Raw genomic sequence first — 21243 nt, 5'->3', positions numbered from 1 at the left:
AGTTGTTCCATCTTTGTTGCAGGAGCCAAGCAGTGTGGAGAAAATTATGGAGATCGATGAACATATAGGATGTGCTATGAGTGGACTCATTGCTGATGCACGTACTCTTGTTGAGCATGCACGCGTTGAAACTCAGGTGCTTTTTTTATTTACTCACTGCTTCTAGCTACAAAGTAGTATGTTATCGGTTAACTTATTCTGTGAACATTTTTTTTTTGGTCAGAATCACAGGTTCTCATATGGTGAACCAATGACCGTTGAGTCCACGACACAAGCGCTATGTGATCTTGCTCTCCGATTTGGTGAAGGCGATGAAGAATCAATGGTTATAATTCAATCCTTTTGAAACAGACGATAGTCTTATGTTTACCAGGCACATAGTGTCTTCAGTATGAAAATTCTGCCGCCGCCTTATCTCTAGTTGCATTCTTGGGTATATGATTTTGAGTTTAGATAATCCTTGCACCGATATCCCTAAACATGTCAAAATGGATACTGGTGATTTTTGGATGAGAGAAATGCTTACATACAACCTACTATGTGAACTACAGCACCTTTCATTCCGGACATGGTATATTTGTAGGACACCAAATGTGTGCAAAAAAGATGGGACCCACCATGAAGATCACCTGGCAAGAAAATCAGGCCAGTCCCTCATCAGGTGGGCCACACCCTGAAATCGACAGATAGCTGACTGTCTGACTCTAATGAGAGGATTGGCCTGATTTATGCACCAAGTGATCTTCATAGCCGGGCCCATGTTTTGCGTGGGCTCGGATGTTTTACTCATGGGACATGTTGGTAGGAGAGATGGGGCTGTATATAAAATTCACTTGAAGTTGGCTGTATCCTGTATGTCATTGTTTCTTGCTTTGATTTCTTTCTTTATCTCAACACTTGGTCGAATTTATGTATTTACACATTCTATGATGTTTAGTTTGTCTACCAAGTTTTGGTTGGTTTAGAATGCAAATTTATTGGTTGAATGCCAAGGCTTGTTCTGATATTTTGATGTGCTTTTGAATAGTGTTGAAAGAAAGGATTCCTGTGGGCTGTAGCTGTGTGAACGAAGATTTTTAGAGATATTTCTTTTTTCTTGTTTCTTCCGCATCTGTCTATTATTATTTCTTTTCTCCTGATTTTGCACTTGTGTAGCAAGTCCCTTGTTCTAGAATGTCAAAGAACATGGCATGTATTTTGCTGCTTTCTAATGGGATGATATTTTCTAATATTACAGTCCCGACCTTTTGGTGTATCGCTTTTGATTGCAGGCCACGATGAGCATGGGCCTAGCTTGTAAGTACCTGAACTTTTCATTTCTTTCTTTTTTTTACTCTTGGTCTCTGGTAAGTAATGTTCATCTTTTATTTGGAAATATAATGCCTATAGTTGGAGGTTATTCTATAGCATAACACTGATCTCCCTATCTCTACTAAGATATCAGACAAGCAATGACCCTCATAAAATTTATGACGGCCAGTTTCAATGCTTGGTGCAGTTTTAAGACTAGGAACTTGTCATGTGCAGATACTACACAGACCCGTCTGGTACATTTTGGCAATGCAATGCAAAGGCAATAGGTTCAGGTTCTGAAGGAGCCGACAGCTCATTGCAGGAGCAATACAACAAGGTATCTGGTCATCTAGGTCAAACTTTGTATTTTTTTCCCTTCTGAATCTTGGATGCTTTAGCTGTTCTTTATTATTATTATTATATTATTATTATTATTTTGGGATCTGGACACCCCTTACTGATGTAGGGTATATGAATCGAAGCAACACACTTTGATTTGAGGCTTCAAGTTTCGAGTCACATTAAACCTGGAACTTCTAGTCAACTCACCTACTGATCTCAAAGTACTCCAATTTCAGGCAGGCTTACGAAAGTCGTTTCTGTTTGATTCACTACTCATCATTCAACCAAATGTTAATTTTCATTATATAAAAAACCATATGGCATCTACAAATTGTGTATATATGGGGAACCAAAACTTCAGTATAATCCTCCCCATCCATAAACCATCTATTTCAATAAAATTGTAGTGTTAGGTATCTCTTATCCTGTCAGTTAACTATCATCCTTAAAAGGGGGGAAAAAAACTCCTATACCATCGCAATCATGCAGCCTATTCTTAAATTGGTCATAACTACTGCAATTCATGTCAGAATTGCATGATTTTGGGATTGCTTGGAGGCTAACAAATGCAAATTTCGACACTGTTTGACACCTGTAATGTGGATCACAAAAACATGACGAAAACATATAAAGGGAAACTTGCTCAGCAAGTAACTGACTAACTATAACAATTACATAATGTAACTTAAGGACCAGAAGTGCCAAACTCTATGAATTTGTGGACCCATGTTTTCGAATGCATCAAACGTATGGAGTAAACTAACTGATCAGGATTCAGGACCACCTTATATGCCCATAGATTTATCAGGCCATCTTCATGGGCCTAGAAAGCTGCCCATTAGGTTTTGGGGCCCATCTCACTGATTGATCAGATTGTGAGGTCCAGTTCTCTAATTGGACAGCCTTGGGGTGCACTCCTAGGCTTTTGTGGGACCCTTTCTTAAGCCACGTCATTTCATCCTAACTTCCCCTCGAGTTAGAACTGCCATTGACATCTATTTGCATTGCCCACCCCCATGTTGTATTACCACTCGAACACGAGACCTCCTGCTCTGATACCAACTTGATTCATGGCAATTAATTCGTCATGCTCTAACAGTTCAAGCTTTTAGAGCAAGTGGGTAATTGTCCTGCATCAGACTCCTGTTCATCTTGATGGTGAGGGTCTTTCATGTGTCCTGCGGAAAGCTGTGGGTCTGGGGCTCATAGAGAGCATGAGGGTGGGTATATCTAACATCAGGATCTCCTACACCCAATTCACAGATGATACCAAGCTGCTTGGGAACTGCTTGATGAAAAAAGCAATTACGTTGTCAGATATCTTGATCTATTTTTCGGAGTGGTTTCTAGCCTGTGAGTAAAGTTGTCCAAAAGCTCAATAGCTGGGAATTAACTGTATCCTGACCTTCTCACGGACATTGCCAGAACAATTGGATGCTAGCTGGAAGGTCCCAACGTGAGACAGCTTGGAATTCCTATTGTTTGCAAAAGAGCCAGTGGCTGGGATGCTGTGATTGAAAGAACCCAGAAGAAACTTGTAGCTTAGAAGGGAGTGCTTCTATTGATGGGAGGCAAAATCACTTTGGTGAAGGCCGTTCTTCGATCCATCCCATCTTGTATGCTCTCCATGATCAGATGCCTTCTCTTTGCTGTGGCTAAACCTTAATCCATCCAGAAGAAAATTTCTGTGGAACAACAGAAGAGGATCATCACCACTTCGATCTTGTTGCCTGGAAGGATGTTTGCAAACCAAAGGAATCAGGAGGCCTAGATATCCAATCTATCAGGGGTGCTAATCAAGCTCTCTTAGGTAAGTGATGGTGGTGTATAGGGAAAGGAGAGAGTAAGACCTCCCTTAATGGTTGGGACATTCAAGAAGGCTCCGTGCAAGGGCTACGTGGTGTGGAGGGGAGTATCTTGGGTAGGGTATTCCATAATGGTAATGATGGCCGTAATGGCCACCACCATTACTGATGCAGGACATGAAATTCAAGTATGATGTATAAGATTTTCAGGCTTTAGATCACACTAGTTCAGAAACAATTATACAAAATTTCACATCCCACACAAAAGTTCAAACACTCAATCAAGGGGAATCTTATGCGGATCCAGGCCTACACATGCTAGGGCCGGATCAATCAAAATTATAGACCAAACAAGAATCAAATGAGGGTAAATTCATCCACACATGCACAAAAATAATTCTCCCAATCCAAGGGATTCAGAAATTTCAATTCAGGGAACCTTAAGGTTGAAGAAAGGACATAAAATTGGGGATTTAAATAATTTAGGATTAAGTTTAGGGATTTTGGGTGAAAGAGGAGTGAAAGAGGAGAAACGAACCAGAGAAGTAACGCACGTGTGGACAGCAGTAATGGCCCAGATGCACGTGCGTGTGATCCTGGCTGCACGTGTGTGGCGCCCCATATTTAGAAAAATTTCATCTTGGCCTTGGTCGGCCAGGGGTGGACTCCAAAACCCCCAAATTTTAGCTCGATCCGATGCACGGTTTGTGCGTGGTGCTCCGCCGAAGTTTCAGCCCTCCTGCAGGGCCAGATTCTGGAAATATGCTGTAGAGAGAAAAACGGCTACAATAGAGGATGTATTTCAAGCGTAGATGCTTATACGAGGAGAGATATGGATGAAAGAAGGTGGGGGCGAATTAAGATAGATGTGGCTTCGCACCACAGTAGTCAGCCCTTCGAGAAAGGGAGAGTTTCACACCAATTGAATCTCAACAACTCAGAAATTTAGAGGAGTAAAAAAATGAAGAAATTTTATTAATCTTCAATGAGAAAAAAAAAAAAAAAAGGACTACAGGGGGTGCCTATTTATAATAAAACCCTATACCCCAAAACTCGCGTCATGTGCGCAGCCTATTACTTGGAAACGAAGTAATAAAAAATAACAACTAATCAAAGCAATCTAAACCGTCCATGATATTCCTAATAACAATAATAAGCAAAACTCAAAGTACTAGATTAATTAGAATAGTGGGTCACGATCATGAGAACCCATGGTGGGGTTCACATGACTATCGGGTCCACTCCAACGAACCAAAACGCAGTCCTCTAACTAAGAGGCCCTCTCTGGACGTCATCATCGATCCAGATCGATGGTGGGGCCTCCTCATCTTTGGGTACATGCGTAGGGGGGTGTGCGTGTGCGCGTTACGTCCCCATCAACTCTCCCCGACTACGAAGATTTCCCCACTAGCGAAATAAAACTCCTGAACCGCTTCAAGATGCCAGGATCAAGTCTTTGAAGCTCCTCCTCAGTGAGTCACGTACTGTCTGAAGCTGGGCATGACTTCCACTTAACCAGGTACTTCTGAAACTCGTCGTCCGACGTTGATACTATCTGAAGGTCCAGAATATCCTCTATTTCCTCTCTGGGTGTGGGAAGGGTATGTATGGGAGGTAGAGGCTGAGAAGAAGGGTTGGGAAGAGGCCATGGATCAAGGGACAGGTTTGGGGAATCAGGATGGTTGGGCGAAGAGCTGGACAAAGTATTAGTGGTCCCCTGAGAAGTAACTAGATCCTCCACATTGAATGTGAAACTAATTCGCATGGAAGGTGGAAGATCTACCACATATGCACTGAGACCGTTTTGTTTTATAATTTTGAAGGGTCCAGCGCTACACGCGTGTAATTTGCGAACGCCCCCCGAAGATACTGCTCGGGCCTAATGCGAACCATCACAGAGTCCCCTATATTGAATTCCTTGAAACGTTTATGCTGGTCTGCAGAAAATTTGTAATATTCGTTACTGGTAATGATCTTTCGCCTGATTTCTCGATGCAATGAATGGATGTGATGCACAAAGGACTCTGCAAACTCTGATGACCTATAGGACAATGACATAGGGACAAGGTCAATAGGCTTCCTAGGCTTATAACCAGTAACGACTTCAAAAGAACTTAGACCTGTGGACCTATTGACAGAATTATTGAACGCAAACTCGGTTATAAGTAATATGGTGTCTCACGTCCTGGTTTGCTCCCCTACTAAACATCTGAGCAAACTCCTTAGGCTCCTATTGATCACCTCAGTCTAACCATCGATCTGAGGGTGGTAGGCAGAAGAAAATTGGAGCCTAGTATTCATCATCAAGATGAGGCCCCACCATCGATCTGGATCGATGATGACGTCCAGGGAGGGCCTCCTAGTTAGAGGACTGCGTGGGGCGTGCGTGTGCGCGTGATGTCCTCATCAACTCTCCCCGACTGCGAAGATTTCGCCACTGGCGAAATAAAACTCCTGAACCGCTTCAAGATGTCAGGATGAAGTCTCTGAAGCTCCTCCTCAGTGAGCCACGCATTGTCTGAAGTTGGGCATGACTTCCACTTAACCAGGTACTTTTGAAACTCGTTGTCCGATGTTGATACTATCTGATGGTCCAAAATATCCTCTATTTCCTCTCCGGGTATGGGAGGGGTATGTATGAGAGGTAGAAGCTGAGAAGAAGGGTTGGGAAGAGGTCATGGATCAAGGGACAGGTCTGAGAAATCAGGATGGTTGGGCGAAGAGCCGGACAAAGTATCAGTGGTCCCCTGAAAAGTAACTAGATCCTCCACATTGAATGTGAAACTAATTCGCATGGAAGGTGGAAGATCTACCACATATGCACTGAGACTATTTCGTTTTATAATTTTGAAGGGTCCAGCGCTACACGCGTGTAATTTACGAACGGCCCCCTAAGGAAACCACTCGGGCCTAATGCGGACCATCACAGAATCCCTTATATTGAATTCCTTGAAACGTTTATGCTGGTTTGCAGAAAATTTGTAATGTTCATTACTAGTAATGATCTTTCACCTGATTTTTTAATGCAATGAATGGATGTGATGCACAAAGGACTCTGCAAACTCTGATGGCCTATGGGACAATGACATAGGGACAAGGTCAATAGGCTTCCTAGGCTTATAACCAGTAACGACTTCAAAAGGACTTAGACCTGTGGACCTATTGACAGAACTATTGAACGCAAACTCGGCTATAGGTAATATGGTGTCCCACGTCCTGGTATGCTCCCCCACTAAACATCTGAGCAAACTCCCTAGGCTCCTATTGATCACCTCAGTCTGACCATCGGTCTGAGGGTGGTAGGCAGAAGAAAATTGGAGCCTAGTATTCATCATCAAGATGAGGAGGCCCCACCATCGATATGGATCGATGATGACATCCAGGGAAGGCTTCCTAGTTAGAGGACTGCGTGGGGTGTGCGTGTGCGTGTGATGTCCCCATCAACTCTCCCCGACTGCAAAGATTTCGCCACTGGCGAAATAAAACTCCTGAACCGCTCCAAGATATCAGGATCAAGTCTCTGAAGCTCCTCCTCAGTGAGCCACGTACTGTCTGAAGTTGGGCATGACTTCCACTTAACCAGGTACTTTTGAAACTTGTCGTCCGATGTTGATACTATCTGATGGTCCAAAATATCCTCTATTTCTTCTCTGGGTATGGGAAGGGTATGTATGGGAGGTAGAGGCTGAGAAGAAGGGTTGGGAAGAGGCCATGAATCAAGGGACAGGTCTGGGAAATCAGGATGGTTGGGCGAAGAGCCGGACAAAGTATCAATGGTCCCCTGAAAAGTAACTAAATCCTCCACATTGAATGTGAAACTAAGTTGCATGGAAGGTGGAAGATCTACCACATATGCACTGAGACCATTTCGTTTTATAATTTTGAAGGGTCCAGCGCTACACGCGTGTAATTTGCGAACGGCCTCCCGAGGATACCGCTCAGGCCTACTGCGGACCATCACAGAGTCCCCTATATTGAATTCCTTAAAACGTTTATGCTGGTCTGCAGAAAATTTGTAATGTTTGTTACTGGTAATGATCTTTCACCTGATTTCTTGATGCAATAAATGGATGTGATGCACAAAGGACTCTTCAAACTCTGATGGCCTATGGGACAATGACATAGGGACAAGGTCAATAGGTTTCCTAGGCTTATAACCAGTAAAGACTTCAAAAGGACTTAGACCTGTGGACCTATTGACAGAACTATTGAACGCAAAGTCAGCTATAGGTAATATGGTGTCCCACGTCCTGGTATGCTCCCCCACTAAACATCTAAGCAAACTCCCTAGGCTCCTATTGATCACCTCAGTCTGACCATCGGTCTGAGGGTGGTAGGCAGAAGAAAATTGGAGCCTAGTATTCATCATGTGTCATAGTATCTTCCAAAAGTAACTCATGAATCGCACGTCATGGTCAGACACTATGGTTTTTGGTAACCCATACAGTTTGATGACCTCACTAAAGAAGAGCTTGACAACATGGGATGCGTCGGAGGTCTTCGAAGAAGGGATGAAGTGGGCCATTTTAGAAATATGGTCCATGACAACAAATATGGAATCGTGTTGCCGAATAGTCTTGGGGAGTTCAAGCACGAAGTCCATATTGATGTCCTGCCAAGGGATTAATGGAACTTGCAAAGGTGTGCATAATCCTGTATTTTGCTTTTTCTACTTTGTCGGTTGAGAAGTACGACATTGCCCTATAATTTTGGGCACGTCTCATTTGAGGCTTAGCCAATGAAACCTTTTCTCCACTAGGGCAATGATCTTGTTTCGATCAAAATGACTCGCGACCCTCCTGAATGTAACTCTCAAATAAGAAAATCACGGAGGGAGGTGCGAGGTATACACAAGCAGTCACTCCTAAACAAATATCCGTCTAAAACCAAGTACTCACGGCTAGCTCCTGACATACTCTAACAACGATGCGTACACAACTCCTAAATCTAGACACTCAAAATAATCTTCTTTGATGCGCTCGAAGCCCGTGACTTCGACACTCATGGAATTGAGTAACACGACTTGACGACTCAACGCGTCGGCAGGCTTATTCTCTACACCGGCCTTGTGCTTAAGCACAAAAGTGTACTCTTGAAAGAATTGAACCCACTTGGCGTGCCTAAGGTTTAATTTCTTCTGAGAGTTCAGATATCTCAAGGCCTCGTGATCTGAGAATAGGACGAATTCTTGCGACAATCGGTAATGACGCCAATGGTGCAGTGATTGCACTACCTTATGGAACTCTTTGTCATAGGTGGAATACTTTTGTTTCGCCTCTTTCAGTTTCTCAGTAAACCAGGCAACAGGGTGCCCATCCTGACTAAGTACTGCTATGTCGACTCCTGACGCGTCACATGCGACTTCAAAAGCTTTTAAAAAATCCGGAAGTCGCATGACTGGAGCTTCGGTCATCTTGACCTTTATCTCGTTGAAGGCCTTCGAAGCTGCCTTTGTCCATTGAAACTTTTCCTTTTTTTATGCAATCCGTAATGGGAGCCATAATGGAACTGAAACCTCGAATGAACTACCTATAAAAGGTGGCTAAGCCATGAAAGCTGCGTACCTCATGAATATTGCGGGGTTCAGGCCAATTAACGATGTCCTTGACCTGCTTAGGATCCGCCGATATGCCCTCAACAGACACAATAAAACCTAAGAAGATAACACTACTAGACAAAAACGCACACTTCTTTAAGTTAGCGTACAATTTCTCGGCTTTAAGGATCCTACAAACCTGCCTCAAATGGTTGAGGTGTTGTTCCTTGGTCATGCTATAAATCAAGATATCATCAAAGTATACGACCAAGAACTTCCCCATGAAGGGCCTCAACACTTGGGTCATCACACGCATAAAAGTGCTTGAGGCGCTAGTTAACCCAAAAGGCATAACTAGCCACTCGTATAGCCCATCCGTCATCTTGAAGGCCATCTTCCACTCATCACCAGGGCGTACACGGATTTGGTGATAACCACTTTTGAGGTCAATTTTTGAGAAGATAGTAGCATTGGCCATCATATCCAACATGTCATCAAGACGCGATATGGGAAACCGATACTCGACTATGATTTTGTTGATGGCCCTACTATCAACACACATCCTCCATGTGCCATCCTTCTTAGGTGTAAGAAGGGCGGGCATGGCACACGGGCTCATGCTCTCTCGAATGAAACCCTTTTCTAGGAGCTCATCAATCTGTCTCTTCAACTCTGCATGCTCTTTTGGGTTCATTCTGTAATGAGGGAGGTTTGGTAGAGTCGCCCTAGGGACTAAATCAATGGCATGTTGTATATCCCTCATAGGGGGAAGCTCATTCGGTAGATCATCAGGAAAGACATCACGAAACTCATGCACTACCTGAATGGCCTCAGTGGGTAACTCTACACTAGCCTCTGGTATACTTTCCCTAGGCACAAGGGTGTATACCATCGAGTCCGCCTCAGTTTCTCGCTCAAAGCCTTTGGCATTCAGAATATGGAGAGACTTGAACTTAGACTTCAACTCCTTCAATTCTTTTGAACCGCTCACACCACTCTGTGTGGTGGACTCCTTTCCAGTAGTGTTCTTAGGTGAAAGTGGATTTAACTTGACTTTCTTGCCCTCAAACCAGAATGTACACACATTCGAACGACCAAATATGGTGACATCCCTGTCATATAGCCAAGATATACCTAAAATGATATGGCCCACATCCATGGGAACAACATCACACCAAAGTGTGTCTTTATAAGATCTAAACTAAATAGGAACAAGACGACGGTGCGAGACTGGAATGGAAGTTTCATCAACCCAGGACACTCTATGGGGTTGAGGATGGGCTTCAAGCCCAAATGGTTCACAGTGCTAGTTGATGCCACGTTGGCACAAATACCACTATCAACAATCATTTTACAACTCTTTTCCCCACATTTTGCTAAGTATAGAAGATCGCGTTGCGGCGCCAATCGTCAGTGTTCTTGGCTTAAGCAAGGGCACAACGCACAACTACGAGGGTCGCAGACTCCTACGCTCTCTCCCTCATCACTAGAGGTTTTGACTGTCTCATATTTTTCCTCTTAACCGTCACTCTCTGGGGGCAATACTTCTATTTGCCCATCAATAAGGAGCACGTTGGTGCCCTCTCTCGTGTCGCACTGGTGGGCAAAGTGACCAAACCCTTGGCACCTAAAACACCTAGTTGCTCCACTCTTACGTGAGCTAGACCCAATAACTTCTTTACCCTTATCATCCTTGGGCCTGGGTTGAAAATTACTGGAAGGTTTACTTTGGTACCCAGCGTTAGGCTTAGCCCCAGAAGGGTTGGCCTTAGCGCCAAAATCGCGAAACTCAAATTGCTTTCCCACGGATGCTTTGAGGTATTGCTCAACCTCCAACACTACTTGATACAACTGTTTAATAGTGTTTATGTCTTTGGCGAGCAATTCTCTCATAATGTCAGTACGGATGCCCGTTTTAAATCGAGCAAGGGTGAGTACGTGATCCTCATCAACTTCACACCTGGTTAAGTACTCTTCAAACTTCTCAATGTATTCCGCCACACTCATGAAACATTGTCGAAGAGACTGTCATTCCTCAATCAACCGTAAGCGATAAGAGAAAGGGAGGTACTTCTCCTTAAGTGTTTCTTTCATTTCTCCCCAATGGACTATTGGGAGCTCCCTCGCTCTTTCTTTCTTTCACTCTACAGTAGCCCAAGATTTCTTTGCTTGACCCATAAGCTTTATCTTGACGAATCAGACTCGACGAGCATTCGACATATCATACCACTCAAAATAGTGGTCCATATCCGCTAGCCAGTCTAAAAAGGCTTTAGGGTCCAAGTGGCCATCAAACGTAGGGGCATCTACTCTAACTCCCTTGAGGAGTTGCGTATCTGGGTCATATTGTTCATGATGTCCCTCGCGGGGTGGGTGCACGGGTGCGCCCCCATGACCAATTCCTTGGCCATCTTCATTCCTTGGTCTAACCTCCTGACCACCTGCTTGACATTGGGCATCTTCCCCAATGGTCGGGTTTGCCCCGGCGGAGGTCTCTAGTCGGATAACGCGCACATTAAATTGCTCAAAGCGTTGGTCCATACGTTATTCTAAGCGCTTACCCAAAGACTCAAACTGTTGGGTCAGTTTATTCATTGACTCTTGCAATTGCTCTATGTTTAGTGTAGGGTGCAAGCCAAAACCATGACCCGTGCATGTGGGCATACAACTACTAACTCAATCTAAGGACCTTCTACTACGAATATATGCGCCTAGATAGGACTAAATGCTCCTATAGGACTCTATTTAGAGAAAACGACACAATACTACTTAATTTCCAGCAACCTATTTATCCAAAAAATCTGTCAACAGAAAATCCAGCAAAGAGATATGCGGATTTTCTGATAGCAGAAAATTCAGCTGCTTATATCAGAAATTATAGGCCTCTAAACAACTCTATATAATGATACTTAATGCATAATGGACACAAATAAACTAAACCATAAACATGTAATGCATTCCCCTATAAAAACCTTGTGCTCTGGTACCAAATTTGATGCAGGACATGAAATTCAAGTACGATGTGCAAGATTTTCAGGCTTTAGATCACACTAGTTCAGAAATAATTACACAAAATTCCACATCCTACACAAAAGTTCAAACACTCAATCAAGGAGAATCTTATGCGGATCCAGGCCTACACATGCTAGGGCCGGATCAATTAAAACTATAGACTAAACAAGAATCAAAGGACGGTAAATTCATCTACACATGCACATAAATAATTCCCCCAATCCAAGGGATTCAGAAATTTCAATTTGGGGAACCCTAAGGTTGAAGAAATGGCATAAAATTGGGAATTTGAATAATTTAGGGTTAGGTTTAGGGATTTTGGGCGAAAGAGGAATGAAAGAGAGGAGAGAGACGAACCAGAGAAGTACCACATATGTGACAGCAATAATGGCCCAGACACACGTGCGTGTGATTACGGCTGCACGTGTGTAGGGCCCACTATTCAGAAAAAGACCAGCTTGGCCCTGGTTGGCCAGGGGTGGACTCCAAAACCCCCAAATTTTAGCTTGATCCGATGCACAGTTTGTGCATAGTGCTCCACCGAAGTTTCAGCCCTCCGCAGGGACAGATTCTAGAAATCTGTTGTAGAGAGAAAAACAACTGCAATAGAAGATGGATTTAAAGCGTAGATGATTGTAGGAGAAGAGAAATATAAATGGAAGAAGGTGGGGGCGAATCAGGATAGGCGTGGCTTCGCACCACGGTCGTCGGCCCTTCGAGGAAGGGAGAGTTTCACACCCAATTGAATCTTCACAATTTAGAAATTTAGAGGAGCAAAAAAACGCAGAAATTTTATTAATCTTTAATGAGCCAAAAAAAAAACTACAAGGGGTGCTTATTTATAATAAAACCATATACCCCAAAACTCGCGCCATGTGCACAAAAGCAATCTAAACCGTCCATGATATTCATAATAACAATAATAAGCAAAACTCAAAGTACTAGATTAATTAGAATAGTGGGTCACGATCATGAGAACCCATAGTGGGGTTCACATGACTATCGGGTCCACTTCAACGAACCAAAACGCAGTCTTCTAACTAGGAGGCCCTCCCTGGACGTCGTCATCAATCCAGATTGATGGTGGGGCCCTCCTCCTCCTTGCATACGTGCTTAGGGGGGGCGTGCATGTGCGAGTGATATCCTCATCAATTACCATTACGATACGGCCTGTAGTGGCTGTTACGGCCTTTCTTTTTCTTTTTCTTTTTCTTTTTCTTTTTTTTCTTTTTTTTTTTTTTTTTTTTTTTGAGAAAAATCGTTTTGGTTTTGCAGGACATAACTCTTCAAGAAGCTGAAACCATAGCTCTTTCCATCTTGAAGCAAGTGATGGAAGAAAAAGTAAGGATTTGCAGACGGTCATTTACAACAAAACCTAAAAACAAAAGGCAGATTTTTTATTTTTTTATTTTTTCTCTCACAACCATTATTTTTCTTCAGGCTAATCTAAAATTGAGCCTGGGTTGATGTATCAGGTGACCCCAAATAACGTTGATATTGCAAAGGTGGCTCCAACCTACCATCTCTATTCCCCGGCTGAGGTGGAGGCTGTCATCACTCGCCTATGAGAGAATAACCCAGATTTCCCTCTTTTTTTCACCCTATACATACACTTTCACTAGGATTTTGTTTATAGGGTTTTGCTTAGATGTGGGTGGGACCTACATGGTGGATGACTCGGATCTCATGCCTGTGTGCCATGTTGGTGTCTTCCCTTTTCAACTTTGTTTCTCCTTTATGAGTGAAACCCCTTGTGTTTCATGCCCTGTTAGAAGACGGTCATCTTGGATCCTAGCCATACAACTGAAAATACTTTGTCAAAACATCTGTTGCTGGTGTAATGAATTGAATCCTACACTGGTCTTACACAATTGAATCCTACACTGATCTTACACAGAATGCAGTCCATATAAATCATAAATGTTGTCATGTGTTAGCAATGCGGTATTTCCAGCATTTGGTAAGGGCAAAAATATTTCTCACTCAGAAAGCACAAAATTTCTAGTGGCTAGAGACGCATCTTCTCTCTTAGTTCACCTTTTCCTAATCAGAAGCCATCCAAATCCCAGGCTCATTCACTTCGAATTTGTGTTCTGGTTTTTGTCACATCAACGAGGAAGGCTATATTCATATGACACTGCTTGCATCTTTCATAGTATTTGCAGGTTTTCAACAGTAGCAAATGGGGCCTTCTTTTTTTTTTTTTTACACGCACACACACTCACGCCGTAGTGGGATTTCACCACCTATAGATACTCGAACCCTTGACCGGGTATTGAAACTCCTGAGAGTCTACCACCGGAGCAAGAGTAAGGATCCAGTAGCAAATGGGGCCTGTGCTCCTGTAATCCAGACCGCCAGTCGTTGTTGTAATTCAGTGTGGGACAATCTCAACTGTTTGTTTTGTGGCATACCCATCGAACTGTTGAAAAGAGAACAGTTGTCCACATTCAACTGAAAAACAGGCCTAATATTGTTCAATAGATCATTCAACTGGGACAATTTTGAGGGCCACAGGAATGATATTCATCCATGCAGTTGGAAATGGTTAAGTGTTGGATACATGTATCTGAAATAAACTGTCTAGATTTGCTCCTATTTGAGTGGGCCATCAACTAAAATTTAAGTACACTAGCATCCAATCACATCAACATCATATCCTTGTCCCAACTATTTTAGGGTTAGCCTTCGAATGCTGTTTGGCCAATCATTCTTAAGAGCATTTAATAAGCTTTTATATTCCTTTTAACCACCTTAAACGGAGTCCTTTTAGGTATTCTTCTCCTGGCCCTTGAACTCTACTCACTGTTTGTTTCCTTGTAATGCGAGCCATCTTTGGTCTTCATTGCACATGATTGAAACATTTCAATTTGCTCTTCTTCAATTTATTTCTTATTGGATCTAATCTTTTGGTTGGTTTGGATGATTTTATTCATGATTCTCTCCTTTCTAGTCTTCCCAAAAATCAAGTGGCCACAACACCCCCATAGGCACATATCCATTTAATCCTTCTAGTTCTAGCTTTATCAGAAACATCCCCAAGAGTCTGTCCTATCCTTTCAAATAAAATAGAGTTAAGGTAATGAAACACATCACATTGGGCAATTAGTTGTCATTGATTTAGCTAAAATGTCTCCTTTATAATTGTTCTTACTAAAGTTGCATTTAGATATTGGAGCTTGTTTGGTAGGTGCTTAAAAATGAGTTCATCCAATTTTATTTAATCATAATTATGCATTAGATGTTATGATTGCTGGTTTCAAAGATTGTCATTAATCGTTATTTGAAAGAAATATGATCTCTAATACATAATTGCAATCAACTAAAATGAGATGAACTCATTTTCACATCTGCCAAGCAAGCCATATATTTTCTCTCTGCTAATTTGTAAGCCTCTAGACTCTACGACCTTCAAATCTCAAATTGAGCATTTACATTCTCTTTAGGGTTGCCAATGAGCCAGGTCCAGGCCCAACAAATTCAAAATTTTGAATTGGACCCGTACTAAAAAGGGGCCCGACCCAAGCTAATATGACTTAGAAGACAACCTTCCACCCGGTCTGTGGACAGCCCTACTCTTAAACCACGTCAAGCAACGTCTCATCCTCCACAAACAACATATTACTAAGGGACCTTATATTGTACATTAGTTTCTATTTTTGGTTTTTGCTAACCTCTCCACTTTCATAGGGAGTTAGCAACGTCCCGAAACTTTTGAAATAGCACACAGGATAACCTATTGTCAATCCGAACCGTTCATTCACTCATACAACTAGGAGTGAGTCATGATGCAAAAATCATGCCAATTGGGTGATCACAAGCTTCCAATCAGTGTTCGGAGGTCAATATCATTACATGTATCGCTGGTTAGAGATATAAAAATATGAATTGATATTGCCGATATTATTACCGATATCCCAAAATGAATCTTCGACTAAGGGAAATATGGGGAAAATAGTGGAATTTCTCAATGAAATTCCAAGATATGCTAAAATACATATTTACATATTTAGAAATAAAATAATTATAAAATAGATGTACATAACAAGTTTCCCTTTAATGGAGCCTACAATCATGACTCAAGGAAGCATGGAAAAATTTTTGAATTTTTTAATGATATTTAAGGAGATGCTAAGATACATATATTTGTATATTTGAAAATCATATAATAAAATTTCCTTTAACAGAGGCATAAAAGCATATATCTTTGATTAAAGAAAGCATGGGGAAAATGTTGGATCCATCCAACCATTCATTCATGCATACATATGTATAAAAACCTATGTATGATCCAACCATCCGTCCAACCATCCATGCATACATACATACATACAAGGACATATACGTATATATGGATATGCATGATTCACCCATCCATCTATGCATGCATACATATACATGCACATACTTACATCCACCCATCCTTCCGACCATCCAGTTGGCCATCTATCCATCCATGCATGCATCCATACATACACACACACACGACATGCACCAATAAAAAATTTAAATGATTTTTTTAAATGAATAAATTTTTAGCGATATCCATACAAGCAAAATATTGTAGATATTACCAAAATATTGTGGATACAAGCAACAACAGGAATTTATACAATAAAAAACATTGATGTTACATTGGCGATATATTGTAATATATTGTCTATATCTGAAATTTCTGATACGACGTCAGTTTTGCTGAGCCGATGATACTGATGATATCAGCCGATACTTACAACAATACTTCCAATCTATAGCAAGAAAATCGACAGTCAATCTTAACCAAATAAACAAAATAGGTCCAATCATCATCTTAAAATGTCTAATAGATGAATCCCTTTTTTTTAATTTAATGATTCTAGAGAAATTTCCTACTGTACGACCCATTTATGGCCCATTCCCAAAAATAAGCCCACTTATTTTGCTCCCAAGAATAAGCCCCAGCTGTACGGCCCCATTTCTCAGGTCGAAAATGCCCCTGCTTTTTCAGCATTTTTCACCAAAGTTGGGCACCTTTTAGCTACGGATTATAACCGTAGACATAGCCGTAGCTATAACCATAACCAAAACATGCCAATTGCAAAAGGGTGGACAACAAGATGGGGTCAACCGGGTTTGGACCCGGTCGACCCGAGGCACTATCCCACTAACCTGGTTGACACAAACTCATTGTTCCACCTATGTACTTTAAAAAAATAATAATAATAAATTTACAAGTAGAACTTTTTCTCTCCTACATTTTTCTCTAATACATATTTATATAAATATGTATATATAAGCATATAAAAAAAAAAATTTCTCTCTTTTTATTCATTTCTTTCTTTATTTATTTAATAAACATATCTCTTAAACCAGAATGAGTTACTTGACGTACCATATACGATTTTGGGGTAGGAGATGCTACTTTAGCTAACCAACCTACTTATTTTCCAAGATTCCATCAGGTCGATGGTCGAAAATTCATTTCATTTACTTCGCGGTCAATTTCAATTAGTTCGCGGTCAATTTCATTCATTTCATTTCACGGTCAATTCCATGCATTACACGGTCAATTCCCTTCACTTTCACGGTCAATTCGCTTTACTTCACAGTCAATTCCATGCATTTCACGGTCAATTCCCTTCACTTCATGGTCAATTCGCTTCACTTCATGGTCATTTCCATGCATTTCACGGTCATTTTCATGCATTTCACGGTCAATTCGCATCACTTCACGGTCATTTTCATGCATTTCATGGTCATTCCCCGCAATTTCGTGTTGATTCACGGTCATTTCCATGCATTTCACGGCCATTCCCGGTGATTCCGTGTTGCTTCATGGTCATTTGCACTCATTTCACGGTCAATTCCCTTCACATCACGGTCATTTCCACGCATTTCACGGTCAATTCGCTTCACTTCAAGGTCATTTCCATGCATTTCACGGTCATTCCTGGCGATTTCGTGTTGATTCACGGTCATTTCCATGCATTTCATGGTCAATTCCCTTCACTTCACAGTCAATTCGCTTCACTTCAAAGTCATTTCCATGCATTTCACGGTCATTCCCAGCGATTTCGTGTTGATTCACGGTCATTTCCATGCATTTCACAGTCAATTCCCTTCACTTCACGGTCATTTTCACTCATTTCACGGTCAATTCGCTTCACTTCACGGTCATTTCCATGCATTTCATGGTCATTCTCGGCGATTCCGTGTTGATTCACGGCCATTTCTATGCACTTCACGGTCAATTCCCTTCACTTCATGGTCAATTCGCTTCACTTCACGGTCATTTCCATGCATTTCACGGCCATTCCCAGCGATTCCGTGTTGATTCATGGTCATTTCCACTCATTTCATGGTCAATTCCCTTCACTTCATGTTCATTTCCATGAATTTCACGGTCATTCTCGGCAATTCCATGTTGATTCACGGTCATTTCCACGCATTTCACGGTTAATTCGCTTCACTTCACGGTCATTTCCATGCATTTCACGGTCATTCCCAGCAATTCCGTGTTGATTCACGGTCATTTCCGTGAAATACATGGAAATGACCGTGAAGTGAGGGAAATTGACCGTGAAATGCGTGGAAATGACCATGAAGTGAAGGAAATTGACTGTGATATGCGTGGAAATGACCGTGAATCAACACGGAATTGTCGAGAATGACTATGAAATGCATGGAAATGACCGTGAAGTGATGCGAATTGACCGTGAAACGGGTGGAAATGACCGTGAAGTGAAGAAAATTGACCGTGAAATGCGTGGAAATGACCATGAATCAACACGGAATCGCCAGGAATGACCGTGAAATGCATGGAAATGACTGTGAAGTGAAGCGAATTGACCATGAAATGCATTGAATTGACCGTGAAGTAAAGAAAACTGACCGTGAAATGCATGGAATTGACCGTGAAGTGAAGGGGAATCGCCAGAATTGACCGTAAAGTGAAGCGAATTGACCCTGAATGTGAAAGGAATTGACCGTGAAATGAAATGAATGAAATTCATTGCGAACTGATTGAAATTGACTGCAAAGCAAATGAAATTGATCGCGAACTGATTGAAATTGATCACGAAGTGAATGAAATGGATTTTCAACCATCGACCTGGTGGAATCTTGAAAATTAAGTAAGTTGGTTAGCTAAAGTGTCATCTCCTACCCCAAAATCCTTTATGGTACATCAAGGAACACATTCTGGTTTAAGAGATATGTTTATTAACGAATAAAGAAAGAAATGAATAAAAAGAGAGATTTTTTTTTATATGCTTATATATACATATTTATATAAATATGTATTAGAAAAAAATGTAGAAGAGAAAAAGTTCTCCTTGTAAAAATAAAAAAATAAAAAATAAATAAAAGAGTACACAGGTGGGACAGCGAGTCGGGGACCACCAGGTCAGGCTGGTTTTTTTTTTCCCTGTTGTAATCCTACTGCTTTTCATGGGTCCCATTATGATGTATCTGATATATCCAAACCGTCCATCTATTTGGCGAACTCGTATTAAGGCTTGAGACAAAAAATAAGACAGATCTAGCTATCAAGTGGACCACACCGTAAAAGGCAGTGGAGGATTGAACGTCTACCATTGAAATCCTTTCGGGGGTCACAGAAGTTTCAGATTAATATGAAATTTGTTTTTCCTCTTCATCCAGGTCTTTGTGACCTTATGAATAGATTGGATGGAAAATATATGTTATGGTGGGCCCTATGAAATTTTTAACAGTGAAAATCAAGTTTCCCGCTGCTATTTGTGGTGTGGTCCAGTTGGTCTGTGGATATGATTTTTTTTTTTTTTCCGATAATGCTCTGAAATGATCTCGAAATATGGATGAACGGTGTGGATATAATAAATACATCATTGTGGGGCCCATGTCGAGGAGCGTCAGCGCTCGTCTTCGCACACCAGCCAATCGGCTTCCGGAAGGAATGAATGACGGGGGTATTTTGGTCCCTTGAAAAGTCGGCCGTACACAGGGGAGTATTCTTGGAAGCATAAAAAGAGGTGGGCTTCAAATAGCTGGTGGGCCATAAATGGGTCGTCCAGTAGGAAATTTCTCATGATTCTAACTATGTGATTTGTGGCTTGTAAACAATGGATAGTCGTAACAATTCAGCCCCATTCAAAGGATTAGAACCATTTGATCGGTGTGATTCTTGCACAATGACTTGCTCCTACTTCTATGAACAAATGATTAGTTCCGATCAACAATAAGTCACCTTGAGTGCCATTTAGAACTGGAGAGGACATTAACATAAACCTTCAATTTCATTACAAGCGCAAAAGAGAATGGGCTTAATGCCAGCTCTGAAAATTGACACTGGAGCTCGCTACTCTTAGGGCGTGTTTGGGCAGTGGGATTAGAAGGGATCAGGTGGGATGGGATTCCATGTTTGGGAAGAAAGGAAAAGCTTGGAATTAAATTGGATGGAATTGCATTCGGTCCCGTGCCTACTCGAGTGAGTTTGATGCGACTGATCTGAGTCAACTCAGCTTCAGTGACTACTCGAGCGAGTTGCGACTCAGAGTCAAACTTGTCAGGTCGAGTCGCCAGAGTCCTTAAACCATGCTCGTGACTGCTTCCTCATGCATTCCTTTGATGAGATCCATATCTGTCTCGAACCATTGCAGAAGTAAATGTTAGCACTGTAGCTTCTAAGCGTATCTAGTAACCCATTAAGAAAAGCAGCCCAATGAAGTGGGTTCGCGCACCGGCAGCACTAGTGCACTAGCCTCCTTCATGAGGCACCCAAGTACGAGATCTGGATTTCACGTTGCACCTTTCCTGGCCGTAAATTAGCCCAATCTCTACAGAAAGTGGACCACTTGTGTTGGTTAAAGTGGACCGTTTATCCAATTTTTTCCATCCTTCCATTTTCATGAGTGCCCATGCGACACTCACTGTACACGAACCGAGTTAGCTCGGTTAACTCGCTCGACTCGACTCGAAAATTTGGATTCGACTCGGTTTGAAACTGAGTTCGATCCGAGTCAAGCTGATTTTTGGAGCTCGAAAATATTTCGAGCAGAGTTCGAGCTTAAATCGACTTAGAGCGAACCTCAATTTGAATCAAACTCGGATCAAATCAGTTTGGTGACACGATTATTTTGATATTGACGTTGCTCACCAAGTGTTTGATTAAATGACTCAACGAAGTGTTGTTTGGGGTGCATACATTCTCTACGGAATTGGCTGGTGACGAGAAAGGTATGAATATGAAACAAATCACTAAAAAAAAAAAAACAAATCACTAAAAAAAAAAAAACC

At 41.7% G+C, this 21243-nt stretch overlaps 1 protein-coding gene across 1 annotated transcript in view; it reads left to right on the top strand.

Moving 5' to 3' along the window:
* Positions 1 to 13887, top strand: part of LOC131246318 (proteasome subunit alpha type-5-like) — a 32647-nt gene extending 18760 nt beyond the window's left edge. Inside the window, exons 5-10 of the mRNA XM_058246297.1 lie at positions 23 to 136; positions 224 to 325; positions 1238 to 1296; positions 1528 to 1630; positions 13264 to 13329; positions 13464 to 13887. Of these exons, the coding sequence (XP_058102280.1) occupies positions 23 to 136; positions 224 to 325; positions 1238 to 1296; positions 1528 to 1630; positions 13264 to 13329; positions 13464 to 13556 (537 nt within the window). The 3' untranslated portion in view covers positions 13557 to 13887. The remainder of the gene's footprint in view (positions 1 to 22; positions 137 to 223; positions 326 to 1237; positions 1297 to 1527; positions 1631 to 13263; positions 13330 to 13463) is intronic.
* Positions 13888 to 21243: the final 7356 nt, after the last annotated feature.

The sequence above is a fragment of the Magnolia sinica genome, chromosome 5, assembly GCF_029962835.1.
Source record: "Magnolia sinica isolate HGM2019 chromosome 5, MsV1, whole genome shotgun sequence".
Classification (NCBI taxonomy): Eukaryota; Viridiplantae; Streptophyta; class Magnoliopsida; order Magnoliales; family Magnoliaceae; genus Magnolia; species Magnolia sinica.
The sequence above is the reverse complement of the archived record's forward strand: the minus strand, read 5'-3'. Positions and strand labels throughout refer to the sequence as shown.